At 37.2% G+C, this 16,829-nt stretch overlaps 1 protein-coding gene across 5 annotated transcripts in view; it reads right to left on the reverse strand.

The window, feature by feature from the left end:
* Positions 1 to 943: 943 nt before the first annotated feature.
* The window catches only part of NOXY38 (tetratricopeptide repeat (TPR)-containing protein), a 31,287-nt gene continuing 15,401 nt past the window's right edge, over positions 944 to 16,829 (reverse strand). For 4 of the 5 annotated variants that reach the window (XM_020670656.2, XM_011627150.3, XM_020670655.2 and 1 more), the window contains 17 exons: positions 16,688 to 16,796; positions 16,424 to 16,546; positions 16,180 to 16,302; positions 15,880 to 16,050; positions 15,717 to 15,803; positions 10,174 to 10,308; positions 7,980 to 8,135; positions 7,812 to 7,880; positions 6,695 to 6,853; positions 6,546 to 6,602; positions 6,418 to 6,458; positions 3,789 to 3,908; positions 3,399 to 3,708; positions 3,108 to 3,215; positions 2,948 to 3,019; positions 1,986 to 2,583; positions 944 to 1,413 (listed from right to left, as the gene is read on the reverse strand). In XM_020670656.2, coding sequence (XP_020526315.1) covers positions 2,107 to 2,583; positions 2,948 to 3,019; positions 3,108 to 3,215; positions 3,399 to 3,708; positions 3,789 to 3,908; positions 6,418 to 6,458; positions 6,546 to 6,602; positions 6,695 to 6,853; positions 7,812 to 7,880; positions 7,980 to 8,135; positions 10,174 to 10,308; positions 15,717 to 15,803; positions 15,880 to 16,050; positions 16,180 to 16,302; positions 16,424 to 16,546; positions 16,688 to 16,796 — 2,317 coding nt within the window. In that variant the 3' untranslated portion in view covers positions 944 to 1,413; positions 1,986 to 2,106. Of the gene's footprint in view, positions 1,414 to 1,985; positions 2,584 to 2,947; positions 3,020 to 3,107; positions 3,216 to 3,398; positions 3,709 to 3,788; positions 3,968 to 6,417; positions 6,459 to 6,545; positions 6,603 to 6,694; positions 6,854 to 7,811; positions 7,881 to 7,979; positions 8,136 to 10,173; positions 10,309 to 15,716; positions 15,804 to 15,879; positions 16,051 to 16,179; positions 16,303 to 16,423; positions 16,547 to 16,687; positions 16,797 to 16,829 lie in introns of all 5 variants that reach the window. The other variant, XM_088862946.1, reaches the window with a different exon arrangement.

The raw sequence follows: 16,829 nt of genomic DNA on the forward strand, positions 1-16,829 counted from the left end.
AGCACTTATTTCAATAGAATGCATATGTTTTTAAAAAATATTATCTTGTAAATTACAATTCTTATTATAGTTGTTAAACTAGAATGTATAAAACTTCAAATTTTAATAATTATCTTTATACTTGCAATTATTAAAAGGTATTGTAATTTCTTAAACAAAATAATGCCGTGAGTTCTCATCTTTATATTTATTACATTAGAATATATAATTTTTTAAACAATAAAAAAGTAATAATAAATGGCAATTGGTACATTTTATACTAAAATGTATTAAATTAGAACATTAGTAAACACGTTTTAAGAACATTGGGGATTTGTGGGAAGGAAATCAGTTCTCCATGCATTCATGGAGCGATGGCCTAATGGTATACAATCGAATACTAACAACTCTGAATCTCTAAAACTTATACATCAACCAACTCAATGATATGGGGTTTAGCATCCGTAATGAATGCCATCGCCCATTGCGCTTTATGTGCGTATTCATATACTCCATTATTATAATTGATGCTCTATTTCACCAGTGAAATAGATGTGATCAGTCAACACAAACTCATCCAGGAAATGACCTGTCAATATTAGCGTATTTTTGTAAAATAATAAAAATTCACAAATGCATTAACCCAATATCATTTGAAAACCTAAAAATTAACATTCATAACGACTTACAAAAGAAATTTCAAATTTCAAATTTCAAATTGGCCTGACCAGGCCAATCCACAGATCTGGACAGCCGACCCACTGATCTGGATCAATTTTCCAGATAACTGATCTGCCCGGCTGATTTGAGTTTTCAAACATTGATCTCGACATCAATGGCTACTGATCTCTCTCCGGGGAATGCATGCATGTGCACACACATACACACGGAGTATGAAGCATGATTAACAATACATCTTACTTTGAGAAAGGGTAATGACAACAGCCCAATTTCCAGAAGTGGGTAAACAAGAACCACCAATTCCAGCTTTACTACAACTTATTTACCACAGATACTCAAATATATAAGTACAAAAGCCCAACAATTCATGAATGATAGCACCCATGAAGAGAGAAAAGTTTCCTTTCAATAGAAAAAGAAAGGTCAGCTTCTATTCCCTATATAGTGACTAGAAAATAGAGGCCACTGAGACATTATCCCTCCTTGTCTCCCTCAACAAGAGATGGGAAAAAAATGCCACCCACTTTAGCATTTGGCATCTTCACCCACTCCCATTATTCAGAATAATAACTATAATGTAGCCATGTAAAACCTATGTAAATCTTACTTGTTTCCCGTACAAAGCAGTTCCCTTAATAATTATTCAGCCCACAAATACATAGTGTTAAGTAGATCAATTCAACATAAAGAATGAGAGAGAAGCGCAGAACATATCTGATGCCATTAAGGAAGCTCCATACCTCTACAAAATTCCTGTATAAATGAAAAACACAAGACATTGCTCTCGTTAGATTCAGAAAGAAAACTTAAGACATAGAAACCAAGATTCAGAGTCAATGTATACTTTTGCCAGTGGATAATTCTAACCCAAGTAGAACTTAAAACAATTCATTTTTAATCTGTGACTTCATTTCAGAAGTCAGGCCTGAAATTCAACCAAGAATCTGATTGGTACCCATTTACTGAATGAAAACATTTACTTGAGGAAAAGGAAAAAAAAAAAATCACAAGGAACAAGTTTGAGGCAAATTTCTGGTATGAATTCTGAAATTTTCAGACCTTGCCAACATCTAAAGGAAACACATGCTTAACACCACCATGGAAAACCCTAGCCCACTGGATTTATGAACATCCAACAAAATGTTGGAATTGGATGGCGAGAGGGAATAGAGCCCATCAAAACAGAACATTACCATGATGCTTGGCTCCACACTCCCAATCACCGTCCATCATTTCAATGAAGCACCATGATCCCAAATGAATTACGGTTTTCCATAGTGCATAAGCCTCCTGCTTTTATCAGTTAAATGAAGAAAAAGACTCACCGCTTTTTATATATGAACTCTATCCAAATCCTTGCTCCGCATAAACCAAAGCCGAACTCCACAAAATGATCCTAATATCTCACCAATCAACCCAAAATAATCCTCTACTGTACATTCCCTCTCAAGCTGTGGACTTCGATTTCACCTTTGCCTTCTTGGAATCAAGAGAAGATAAACCAGCACCCAAACCCACAGGTGCACCCCCATCTTCACAAACAGAGGAAGAGGAGCCACTATTATCCTTCTCCCCAACATTCGAGGCCTGACCATTTTTATCCACTTGGGTTTCATCAGATTCATCATTAGGAGAACTTGCCTCTGGATTTGCCCCCAAATTTATAATGTTAAGGAATTGAGTTAAAGGTGGAGTGGCCTGAACAGGTACACCATGGGGCCTGACCAGGAGGCCTCGTGCTGCTGCCTTCTTCCTTACTTCGGCAGCTGCACGAGCAGCTCGTTCATCAATACCTCTCCCTCGGGGGAGGGTGGTCTCGCCCATTAGGGCAGTTGCATTGATGGACTTGTTGATGCCATCACGTGTGTTATTAGATCCGACTGATGCAGCAGCTTGGAAGGCCTGGATCAAATCTGGGTGTGCCTATATGAACAGAAAAAGACCAGTATATTGGTGACATTTTGGGGATAAAAAGTGTAGTAGTCATATGCATTACAAGAAAGCACGCTATGGACCATCTAATTCAATGGTGATGAACTGGAGAAAAAGGAGCCACAACCCCACATTGTCTTCTTCTGGTGTGTTCCACTCTTTATCCATCATATATTCTCTCAGATGGTCAAGACACATCAATGAGGCTGTGAGAATTCAATGGATTCACAGTCCATTGGACTATCTTAGTTAAAAAATAAATTGGGCCATTTACCAGGCTAATTTGGGTCATGTGCCCTACAAATTACACTACATGTATACCAAGCACAATGAAGACTTAATATGGAACACTGACCTTTAATATATCGAATGCTTTTTGAGCTGATGCCGCATTTACTGCTCGTCCTTTCTGCTTCTGTGCATTCACCTTACAGAAAAGAATCCATAACTTGGTCAGATATGGAACATTTCTATGCATGTCTGTATGATATCCAGAATGCGTTCAATGCATATACCTGCAGATCTCGCATTTTAAAAGTTTTTATCCAATTTTCTGAGTCGCGTGTTCTTGAATCCTCTTCACCGAGTTGCTTTACAAGAATATCATAGGTTTTCCTTTCGTGCTGTCATACACAAAGAATAGAGAAATAATCACATAGGTTCACAAATACAGCTTAAATTACTGATATAATAGTTAATATCTGGATGTTTGCCATTAACCAAATTAGGCCTCTGAATAGAGATCATATGTGATCGAAATTCAATGTACTGTAGCTTTAAACAATGTTTCAAGTATAAATGCTTGCCTGGAGAGAGAGCTTGTAAGCCCCCATGCAGTTAAATGCAATGGCAAGAGCATGATAACAGACAGCAGTTTGGATATGGTCCTGACCAAGGAGCCGTTCATTCTTCTTCAAGGCCTCCTGCAAATACCTTAAGGCGATATTCATCTTCCCCATATCCTGATACATCATTGCTACATTAATGAAAGTTGCAGCAACATCTGGATGGTCTGGCCCCGAAGATAGACTAAGTAAGAGCAATGTTCGGGCCATGTGCCTCAGAGCTAGTTCGGTTTGGTTAAGACCATGGTAGAACAAAGCCATATTGCCATAGCTGCAATAAATAATTCAAAACAAATTAAGCCCAAAGTTAAAAAAACATAGAGACAAAAGAATTCTAGAAGAAGTTCATGCCTGTGAGCAGTATCAGGGTGATCAAGACCAAGGCAACGTTCATTTATGATAAGCTCTTTATGCTGCTGCATTATAGCTCCTGCCATGTCACCAGCATGATAGAGGACCATTGCAAGATAGCTGCATGTTGGGGAAAACAGCCACCATGCAAATATCTAATCACTAGTCAAACTTTGAGTCTGGTTCAGGAAATAATTAATGTGAGGACATGAAGCAACAGCAATTACATCAAAAATCAAAACAAAGCAATTAGCCGATATCAATGTTCAAGAAGGCGGATTCGGCTGCCTAGCTGGGTACCTAGCTACCTGGATGGCCTGTAAAAAGGGGGGGGGGGTTGGGGGGCGCCGACAGGGGGGGCAGGGGCAAGGAAAGTGGGGGCCCCTGGGCCCTTAAGGATGATATTTGGGGGGTTCTATTGGTTATTGGACCCCCATGATTGTGTGCATAGAACATCTACTTTGTTTTTTAAAGAATATTGTTTCATAGTTTTTTGTGTGTGCTATTTTATCTCGCTGCTCAGACTTAAACATATGTGGCTTTGAACTGTAAAGTTGAACGACTAAAACATTAAATGAGTGAAAAATTGCCCAAGATTCATCCATTATATCAATTTTCCATTACAAGTCACATTAATGAAAGAAGAAAAATGATCCACATAAACAATAACAAAATTGAAAAGAACAAATCAATAGCCAGCATTCATAAATATCACAAAACCTAAACCAAGAAATGAAATACACTGCCCTCTTAAAACCAATCAAACTCAGCTCGAATCAGTGACCTTTGGTTGCCAAAAGACCCCTCTTGCAACCACTTCAAGTCTGAGAAAGCATCTGACTGAATACTTCTCGATTTTACAAGAAATCAAAAGTTCGAATTTTCTTTTTTGTATCTTCAAAAACTTTTGTTTTTTGAGATGCTTTTTAAGCTCCACATCAACACAAATAAGTTTTGGGGGGCTAAAATGCCCCCTCAAAACCCTTCCACCCCCCTTTTGTGGTGGGTGGGGGGGGGGTGACATTTTTTGCCCATCAGTGGAGGACCTCTTTCCACCCTTGGCCAAGGTGTATCCTCAGGCCACCTAGGCAAGCACCAAGAGACATAACCGAATCGGGGCCTACCAAGGCACTATTCATTGCAGTTGGTTGGTCTGCCGGACCCCCTAGGCAGCCAAGTAGATGAAGTTTTCATCACTGGCCTATATTAGATCTTTTCAAGAATCTATTTTTTAGAGTTATTCTTTCTCATTGTCATAAAATGCAGCTGCATAATGCATCAAAAGTTCTTGGTGTTGTTTGGTAACTTTTTCATTTTCTAATACTTCTTTTTTTTGGGGGGGGTTGGGGGGGGAGAATGTCTTCATCACCTTCAAGGAAAAAGAGTCCGGCACGAAAACACAAAAACCCTAAGGCTTGAAATTGAGTGATTTGTACACTGTGGAAATACTTATCTCAGGGGTATTTTATGGCAAAAGGAACACCTAGCCCGTATTACCAGGAATGCTAAAGCATGCCCACAAGCAAAGGATGAAATTGAATAAGAGATTGGGGCATACATGGATACAAGAGAAAAAGAAAAAGAAAAGAAGAAAATGAGACAAAAAGAATTGATAGAAGAAATTTAAATATTTGATAACCCGTCTGATTTAAAGTTGAGAGTTGATTATCTTTTTCTTTTATATTCCATAAATTTTCGCCTTTGTCTCTTTGGATTTTAATGTTCTCAATTTGGGATATCTTATATGAGATGGAATGGATTGCGTTGTTTTACAGGTTAATTGTGTCAGATATTTAAACTATTAAGATTAGAAATTAGAACAACAAAGTCTATAACTCTTTAGTAGGCTATCAAAGGACTCAAAGTCTCAGACAACTAATATGGATATTAAAAAAATTAAAATGCCTAATATAACATAAATAACATTTATTTTTTTTATACATTATTATTTTTTTGTATTTTTAATCTTTTTTATAACTTATTGACCGCATTAGAGGTTATGCGCCCACATCGGACTGCATTGAGTCAAATCGGTTCCTCAACTGTATCTGGTCTGCATGCCACATTTTAAAATACTGTTCTTTTGTGCTTCATTGTAATTAGCCATTGCAAAAGATAAAATGGCAATTTGATGTTATTGTTGTCACAAAATAATATATCATCCAAGATATCATGCATACTGGCTCCAACAGACATATCAACAGATGACTACAAGCATCGATCTATATAAGCATCGATCTATATAAAAGTGATCCTCTTGGAGATCATTTGAACACAACAAAGAAAACTTGAACTCCAAGTCTTCAGCTGAAGTTATCTGGTTATACCCCAAGAGATCTCAATACGCAAAGGGCTTCCAGAATGATAAGAGCATTCATGAATAAATCGAGCACTTCATCCACTAAAAAGTGTGGGATTTATGTGAAGATCACAAGGTCCAACTTCCAACAATGCTTGTCTAGGCCCATTCGAAAGTTAAAACTACAATGTATTTCCTTTGGTTTAAGAAACTTAGAAATGCAGATTATGACACCACATAGCATGCATGCCTGAGCATAAAATGGATCGGCTAGAAAGAAGTGATCACTAAGTAAAATTACATATTTACATCCCAAGCATGATTGATTACCGGCAGCAGTTGGCAACTTCTCGATGCATGGGACCAGTTACCTGCATTGCAAATGTCCATGTCAAAAATTCTCAAATACATTTGAAAAAATTCCAAGATAAGGACAGAATAGAGGGAAATGAACCCACTTGTTGAAGTATAGAAAATGCTTCAGTGAACGATGAATAGGCTTCATTCAACATCCCCTGTGCCATTAGACCACCAATTATCATACAATGTCCACGGACACCCCTGAGACCTTCACAAATAAGAAGTAAGATGCACCAAGTTTGTATACCTCAGCCAAGCGAACCTTCCCTGTCTCCACAAGATCCCTAGCTTCAGAGCAAACTGGGACTGAATGTTTCACAACTGGTTGAAGATTTAGGATATCTGAATTATGGAAGGGAACAGCCGCATCAAGATCATACTTGCGAGCTGCAATCGCTACACCAACCTGTCAATAAACAACTGAATGCTCAAAACAGATCGTGTAGTTCCCCTGCAACTAAAACTTTTTATCTTTTTTTGATGATCAATATTTTGTTCATGCAACCAATACTTCGAACAAGAGACGGTCCTAAGAACTGAAACTCGTTGACACGATAGTGTATGGGAGTTTGTCCTAAAAAGTTCAAAAATGATCCCAGCAGAAAGAAAAATTACATTCCAGAGATATGCTCATCTAAAACTCTAACCCAGCTAGGGGACTAAGAACCGATCATTAGTGATCTAATAACTCATACCAGTACCAACAGCACTGACTGGTTCCTCTCCGATAACAAGAGATCCAGCAAAATAGGTTTTTTAACTAGAAGTACTTGGAAGTTTCTTGATGGGGTCAGTTTGGTTTGCAAGAAAGGTTTCAACCCCTTATTGGTCTCACTGAAAACGAGCAGTGAAGCAGGTTAGCCAAACACCTCGTTAGTATCTTATTTAAAAGTTACAATTTAGATGCAACGAATTGTTTAACTCAACTACATATGCAGTAAAAAACCTATAAATAAAGGAACCTGTAGACACAGCTAATTAGCATATACTTACAAAATATGAACATAGATGCATCAGTACAAAGGCGTGGCAGCACAGAAAGGGAAATAATTGCTTCATGAGTAACAAAAAATTAACGAGACTTACAAAAATCTAATAAATAAATAAAGAATTGCATATCAAATAAACTGGAATCCATGACAGCCTAGTAATGAGTAACAACAATAAAATGAAGCCACAGTTTTCTGAGAACAATGAAGATCCAATCCTATAATAAGAAATGTTCATTTTAATATTGAACAAAACTGAGCATGGAAAAATAAGGTGGAATTCACTCCATAATTTTGACAGGACGGTGATGGAATTTATTCCATAATTATGAATAAAAAATAAACTTATCGCTAAAATGTGAAGAGAGAAATTACCTTTTGGCACAAATTACGAATAACCGAAACCTTCTTTATACGTAACTTAGTATCCTCGGGCAATGAGAACTACAAGGAAATTCTCCTCTTAGAACATAAGTATAACAGGTAACAATTCAGATAATTTATAATTGATAAGATGTATTGAAATTATATGATTGGCACTACCTGATACTTCATCTTTGCAAATTCCTGGATATTTGACCATAGAAGTTCAGATGTGATTGACATGTATACTGACTGAGTTTTCCTTGATGATGCTCCATGATTGGACTTTTTGTGGCCCTTGGAAGGAGTTCCCACAGGTTGTTGGAATCCTTGATCCTGTGAAATTACAATGTTAAAATCAACTCTCAGACCTAAAGTAAAAGACCAGGAAAGCCAAGAAGATTAGAGTAGAATCTTAGTTAATTGACTATTAATTGGCCAGGCTCATTTGAGTCATATTCCATTTGAAATGGATGTATGTTTGATATTTATCATACAACCCAAACTACTTCAAGGCTAAAAGCCAAGTCCAATGACCAGATATAGATCTTTATTCCAGACACCTTTTCAATGGTGGCGCAATCTAACATATACATAAAGACAAGTCTGAGAAAATGTGCACCCTGAAATGCTAAATGCAATGAACGGCATTTGTAAAATGGGGTAGATTCCCAGATGCAAAGTGCAGTTTGCACTTCCTTTTTGTTATCTTATGAGGTTCTTAGATATACACTATGTATGGTATGGGAAGAGAAGGGGGGGGGTATACAATTCAGCAGCATCTATCGACGATTAACAAAGGAAGGGGTAGCAAGAAGCACAGCAAACATCAAAAAAATCCATCCACGACTGAGACATTACATTGAAAAAGCAACAAGGCAAGGGCCCATGCAGCACCATATCAAGGACACATTTTACCATCTATTGATTATAATACAAATTTATACAGGAAACCATACAAGAGCAAAAAGGATGCACATAATTAGATAAGGAAAAGTCCTTTGTATGTCAGGGGATGCAATTCTACCTTTGTGTCCTCTGACGCATCACACAAGGAAAAGTGGTAGTCCCACATTGAAACAAAATCGATGGCTAAAACGATTTCTTAAGAAAGTGTGTATTTAAAATTTTAAAATTTATTTATTTTACGTAATAATGCTCCCCATGTTAGAGATTAGATATTCCTAAAAATTTAAGTTCAAAATCCATCTCAAACATGTATTATAAAGAGAGAGCGCCTATCTACATATAAGTCTGCCGACTCGTAAAAGCCATGTCCATTAGACAAACGTAGCATTAGCATGAGGAGATGCAGCCCCCACCTCATGCACACCATGAGACCTCCTATCAAAATCCATCTTTTTGATGGATTGAGGACCCAAAACACATTCTAAAATTTAAACCCCTGCAAAAGCATTTCCACCAACAAGAATGGATCTGGAGCTCCTAAAAATGGCTTAAATCTGACTGATCTAGAGGTCCAATGAAATGGACATTCCCGATCACATGTTGGGATCGCATTCAAGATGGAGCATTTATAGATCTCCAATATTTTGTTCAGGATCTTGATCTTGGTGGTCAAGAGCATGGATTTGCAGATTTTTATTCCTCAAATCATCCAAAATATGGAGACATGAGGGAGCGACAAGTTCCCACTCTTTCAGTTGAGGCAGAGGCCTAACCAATTAGTTTTATTTCGATCAAACCATAGAGTATCAAACGAATTTAACAGGCATTCTCAAAGCCCATCCTTTTTTTTTTGTATGAATATGGCTCCTTCTAGAATAGTGATGCACCACCTAGGACTGAAACTATTAAGTAATGTACCACCTAAGATTGTAAAATGATACAACATAATAAGATGAGGTAAAAAATAATTTTTCTGGTCTCTTGCTTATGCATTTTCAATATTGCATGCAGTGAATATAATGGAGCACCACCAATGCTAGTAAAATGATGCAATAAGACAACTAAGTACAAAGCATTGGCCTTTTTAATCTCTTGGAGTAGACACATCACATGCAATATATCAAGGCATTGAGTTACAAATAAGCATTGATCCAAGAATACAGTGAAATCTAGGTATGTCAATAGCATCCGTCCTAGAGACCAAAAAGAATGAGGAAGAATGCAGGTCTACAATGTATGGAAATCTCTCAGATCAGGTATAATGTTACCACCCCAATAAAATCCATCGATATAAATATTTCAAGGAGTAAAGGTGCTAATGCACGAAACAAGATGAATCCAGCAAACGATTAGTATATAATCTTAAAGAATTAAAAAACCATGACAGTTTTCTTCCATGATATACAATAATTCCTTTAAATTTTAATACACATCATATTCAAAAAAGGGTGGGTATCAGTATTACCTTCTTCTGTGTCTTGGACCGAACATTGCCAGCACTATTCTTCGAACCAACAGGCACATCATGCCTTAGGAAACAATTGAAGAAGTGTGCAACTGCTGATCCAAGATCATGATCTATTGTGTCTCTCAAAACATCCTGCACGGGATAATACAGATTGAATGTAATATGATTATCATCCAGTTTATCATGGGAAATGAAGTATCAAGAAACATCGCATTAGATGTAGTTCTACAAACATTATATTAGAACATGCAGATAATTTCCTGCAGAGAGTGCTAGAATAATTTCCAAAAGAAATGGATCTCTCACTGAGAATTCTCAGTAGCTCCAATGTAGGCAGTTATTAAGTATCCACTACACTTGCAAACATAATTCTTGGGATCTCCCAACATAGTTGGTGATCCCGCTCAAGAATCTCACTCTGGTGGTGCAAAAAGGGTATCTTCAAGGGATCTCAATTTTAAAATTTTGGGATCTGATCCCCACCTTAAAGACCTAGATATCTTCTTTACTTATAACCAACTTGCAATGCAACCATACTTTTAATATAGTTTCATTGCTTGTTGGTTATAAATAAAGTGATCCCTATTTTAAATAGCTTATATAGTCCTAGACTATATATACTCTTTTAAGGATGGGAGAAAGAACTCTTAAGGTTGGGAGAATGGGATCGAGATCCCTAAGATAGCCAAAAGGTAGGGATCAAGATCTTTAATATTTGGTGATCTCGATCTCTAACATATGGGATCCTACGGACAGCTCTCCAAACAATAAGGATCTTTTAGCCTTTAACCCGATCCTGATCCTGATCCCGAACCCAATCCCAATGACTGCGCTTGCAAATAACAAAAGCAAAATGCTTTATGCGGTACACAATGAGATAAGTTTCTAACTGCATGACATTTAGACACGGTTGTAGACATTCCCCCAAGGACAATATGTAGCAGTCTATTAAAATTTTGAAATGGCCCAAGGCCAATATGTAGCAGCATAATTAAATTCCAAATGAGAAACTGCCTAGGAGCCTTAACAACAATCAGACAAGTCAATCCAAGCAAGGAGGAAAAAGGGGGAACATATGGAATACATTTTCATAGAATAATTGCCTTTTTAAAAGTAATTATTAACTAGAAAAAACAATATATTAGAAGACCAGTTAAGAAAGACGACTTAAATGCTAGAGCAATCAATCCCCTCCCAATTCAATCACCTAAGTGTCCTTAATAGCGAGCCTTTAGACATTCTTTGGTCAAACAATGCAAATGCTTGGACTTCTAGTCAACTTATATTATTTAATAAACAGAAATAACCCAAACTGAAAGAACATGAAATGGACTGGTCCAAGAAATACCAAATGGAGAGAGGACTGTTTTAGGAGGGGACTTAAATAGTCATGTGAGGAAAGATAGTAGACGATATGAAAAGGTACATGGAGGATATGGATTTGGAAAAGAAATAATACAGGTTATACTATTCTTGATTTTGCGATGGCTTATGACCTAGAAATAGCAAACACCTTACTTTAAAAAGCGATACAAATATTCAATAATTCAAAAGTGATCATATAAAAGACAGGCTGCTTTCTAGTTAACAAAGCAGATCAAACATGAAGTAAAGACTGTAAGCTTATCCCAGGAGAGAGGTTGACCACGCAATAGAGCCACATGGTTATGGATGGAAGAGAAAGAGTGGAATTAATAGGTCTCCAAGAACTAGGTGGTGGAATTTAAAAAGGGAGAAAATAAACATACCTAAAAATAAATTGATAGAAGAAGGAAAATGAAATTCTAAGGGTGAAGTTAGTGTTATCTAGAATGAGATGACCGATGGGATTAAAAAAGTGGTAAAAGAAGTTTTAGGAGAATCTAAAAGGAAAGGACATTCAGATAAGGAAACCTGGTGGTAGAATGATGAGGTTCAAAAGGCTATTAGCGAAATCCGATCATATTACAAAGCTTGACAATAGAATAGAGATGATCAAAACTCATAAGAATATAAAATACCAAGAAGAACACTAACAAAAAAGTAGTAAGGCTACACTTAAGGCATATGATAATATATACAATAAATTGGGAACAAGAGAAAGGTGAAAAAGATGTTTTCAAATAAGAAAAAATGAGATAGAGTAAAGGTAAGGATCTAGATCGTGTTCAAATGCATTAAAAGTGAGGAACATAGGATCTTGGTGAACGACAATAAGGTCTATAAAAGGTGGAGAAATTAGTTTCGAAAATTGTTAATGATGACCGTTGTGGTAGCACCACGCTAAGAAGAACGTTTGACATAAATGAGGTTAGAGGTCATAGGTACATTCACAGGATTAGGATATTTGAAGCGAAAGAAACTCTGAAAAGGATGAAGATATAAAAGGATTTAGGACTAGATGGATTTGGAAGCACATGGGAGACATTGGCATATTCTGCTTGACCAAAGTGTTTTAACAAGATTTTGAGAATACAGAAAATGCTAGACAAATGGAGAAAAAATATTGTGATACCTATTTACAAGAACAAATGAGCTATACAAAATTGTATAAACGATCGAGGGATCAAACTTATGAGCCATACTATGAAGCGGTAGGAGAGAGTGAATGAGCACCGATAATGACATGAAATGAGTGTATTAGAAAATCATTTCGGATTTACGCCAAGGTGGTCAACAATTAGGCTATTTTCCTACTTAGGCAATTGATTGAGAAGTTTGGGGGAGAAGATAGAAAACCTCCACATGGTCATTATTAATGTAGAGAAAACTTACGATAGGGTACCTAGACAGCCAATTGGTGTGTTGGAAAATAAAGGACTCACTAGAGGATATATTGACACAATGAGAGATATGTGCAAGGCAGCATCAACTAGTGTGAGGACAACTAATGGATAAACAAGTGAGTTTTTGGAGACAGTAGGCCGAAATCAAGGGGTCAATGTTCGGCCCCATCTCTTTAATTTGGTTATGGACGGGTTAATTGTGCACCTACAAGATGAGGTGTTGTGGTGCATGTTGTTTACAAATGACATAATTTTGATTGATGAGACTAGAGACGTCGTCAATGCAAAGTCAAAACTTTCAAAGGATGCTCTAGAATCTAAAATTTTTAAAATTAGCTAGACTAAGACAAAATATATGGAATACAAATTTAATAATACCAAGAGTAAAAATGAGTAATTAGTTAAGATTGATAGCCAAGAAGTACCTAAAGGATCTTATTTGTGATATCTTAGGTCGATAATTCATGAGAGTAGAGAGATTGAGGAAGATGTCACGTATATAATTAGAGGTGGGTGGACGAAGTGGAGTTGTGCTTTCGGAGCCTCATGTGAACATCGCATATCAACAAAAGTGAAGAGGAAATTCTATAGGCCAGTTGTGAGAGTAGCCATACTTGATGGGACGGAATGTTGGGCAATCAAGAGACGACATATCCATAGCAAGTGTAGCTGAAATACGGATGTTGAGATAGATGAGTAGCAAGGCAAGAGAATAGAATTTGGAATGAATATATCTGATGGAACTTAGGGGTGGCTCCAATAAGCAATGAGGAAAAGTAAACTTAGATGGTTTGCCCATGTGCAGCGTTGACCTAGAACAACACCACTTAGTAAGGGAGATTTGCTTCAAGCGAAAGGCTTTAAAAGGGTAAGGAAATGCCCAAAAGATCATGGATGGAAGTAGTAAGAAGAGATATGGTGACTTATAGTCAAACTGAGGGTCATAGAGCAGAATGGCAGAAAAGGGATCGTGTAACCGACCCAAAATAGTTGGGATAAGGCTTGTATGATGATGACGATGATGATGAATACAACCCTAACTAAGAGATTCCTTTTTGTGCCAGTTGACCCAAGACTCCAAGGTAACAAGTTCTGGTCTGGATAGACAAGAAATACACCCGGTGCTAGTTTAGTAATTCTTCCGCGTCTGTTTCTCACACAAGGTTGTAGTTGCATAGTGACCCACTTGGGCTTCCATCAAATATATAGAGAAAGTATCTAATGATTATTTGCAATAAGGGAGGGGTCTCCCATGCATGTATGTACCAAGAGAAGAGCCACTCGCCCATTAAAGTTTTCCAGAATGTCATACCTTATCCTGAAACTAACCAGTACCATACTAACTTTACTGCAGGAAAAAAGTACGTGCTTTCCCAACCAAACACTCAACCAACGTAACATGCGCCAGGCATTCTTTCTTTCAACATCAGGCCACAAGTCAACCAGCCATGCATCCGAATTCTCGACAACCAACAAATTCCATGAAATGAATCATTAGTTCATTAAGAGCAAAAGATTCACAGCCCACCCAATGTTCTACCATTTAATGCATGAACTAGAAGTATTTTTGTATAGGAGGTTGTTGAAAATTTGAGTAAACAGGCATTTATTTGAATTATAACTGATTCAATAATTTTGTAGTACAACGGTAAATTTGACGATTTGCAAGAATTAAAAATACTATAGATATGGAAATAGAATTGAGGCCCTAATTGTGGGACAGTTTGTGCACTTGGCTTCCAAAATATTGTGAGTTCAATTCACATTGGATTCAAAGTCCCAATCAAATGCCCTTTTTGTGAAATTGGACAGCCAGCACCTCCCAGACTCATTTTCGGTTCTGTCTGGTTCGGTCGTGGTCATCATAGGATGCCCTTGCTACCTTAGTGAAGAAAAGAAATTACCTTAGTGAAGAAAAGAAATTCTCAAGTATTGAATTCTCGTTGTTATCAATCAAAAGATTAGGTATCATTCTGTTTAAAAGGTACATTAGACGATTCAAAATCATGGCTGGAGAACCAATGGGAAGCCAGATAACAAAAGGTGTGCCTAATCAATACCACCTTGACTGCCGATTACACTGGATGTATTATGTGCCACATGTATCGATACATGGATGGCTGTCAACAGGTCATAACATGCAACAAACCAATTCAAAACGGCAAGTCATAGCTACACAACTAATTATTTTGTCTACCTCGAAATTTAGCTACACAACTAATTATTTTGTCTACCTCGAAATTTACAACAGATAACAAAACATGACAATAAAAGTTTTCAAGTGCTGATTCATGATATGCATCATAAAAATAGATGATGCCCCTTCATTTTGGCCTTGGCACAACAAGCCCCATTACAAACTTATGAAGTACAATTTTTCCATGATTTACATCCAAACACCCCAGATATTGTAGCAGTAGCTTCCCATAGTGAGTACAATTAACTGAGAAACCATAAAGTTTATCTATTTGTGATGCATCATATATCTCTCATACATAGAAATCTCAGTACGCAAGTGCCTGCTAGAACATGCAAGTGCACACAAACACATGACAAGACATATGCAGCTGTGCCAAATACTGTTGTCTGTAACTTTGCCAAGTAAATCTACACTCCGCACATTAACTTTCTAATGTATGATTTGTAGAAATTTTCAATCTTTGTACATGATCTCAGCTGCTGAAAGATCTAAAACCAAAGAGCAGTAACAAAGAAAGAGATACATACAACTAAAGATGAATACTATACACAAGGTAAGGATTAACGATATCTTACCTCCAAAATATGCTTCGCTGACCTAACAACAATCTCTGCAATACATAAATCTGATATGTGGGGTAGATGTTTAGTCATTTCAGCAACCTGAATAATAGGATCAATTAAGCCAGATGTTTGGGCCTTTAACTCAAACTGTACCCAAAAAAGTACAGATGCATACCTTTCCAATATACCGCACATTGATGCCATGTGCATGAAGTGCTTCAGTCAGTGTTTGGCCATCCATTGGTGAAACCTCAAGAGAACAAAGATCTTGGATAAATTTGGGGAGTACAGTTTCAATGAGATATAAAGCAGCCTTCCTCACAATTGCTTCATCTTCCGCTATCTCCTGATACACATAAGTCTATAAGTCAAAAGGGTCCAGCTCGTACAAATTAGATAGTAAGCATCATCAATATCAGAAAAACATTCTTTGATAAATCCAATAAAAAGAAAAAGATAACCATGAGGAACTCACATCTTCATTTCCAGCCAACTTAAACTCAGTTAAGACATTGGGATTTAGATAGATCTCCTCAGTTAAAAAAGGTGCAGGATCGTGACTTTCTATAGCTTCGCTTTTATCATCACCAGCCATACCCTTGATACGAAGGCACAAAACAAAGTCAAGCATGTCCTCTTTTGAATAAACCCTTTCAAGCATGTCCTCTTTTGAATAAACCCTTTCAAGCATGTCCTCTTTGGATTGTTCCAGAACCTACCTCAGAATTCAAAGGTGCCACTTCTGCACCCTTAACAGCACCATTGACATCTACCAAACCTGACTCCACAGTGTCCTTTCCATCTTTACCATTAGCAGATTTCAACTTCTCTGCGGCTTCAGCCTTGTCTCAGATTAACAAATGCTACAATTAGATGGGAGACACTTCACCATGCTGCAAAGTTCCACTCAAAAAAAAAACAGAACGGAAGCCTTCTTTCAATTCACAATCACAAAGATAAACGCAAAAAAATGAAAAGACTACCTGGCAAAAGGCAACAACAAGTTCAGGCCTCAAAACACAAAATCGGAACCCAGGGCCACTGTAATTTGCATCCCTTGGAGTAACCCTCATCAAATCTAGAAGATAATGTCTGAAATAATACAAAACACAAGCAGCACAGTTA

This window comes from Amborella trichopoda, chromosome 3 (genome assembly GCF_054954075.1).
Source record: "Amborella trichopoda isolate Santa Cruz 75 chromosome 3, AtrichopodaSantaCruz75HAP2 v2.0, whole genome shotgun sequence".
In the NCBI taxonomy this organism is placed as follows: domain Eukaryota; kingdom Viridiplantae; phylum Streptophyta; class Magnoliopsida; order Amborellales; family Amborellaceae; genus Amborella; species Amborella trichopoda.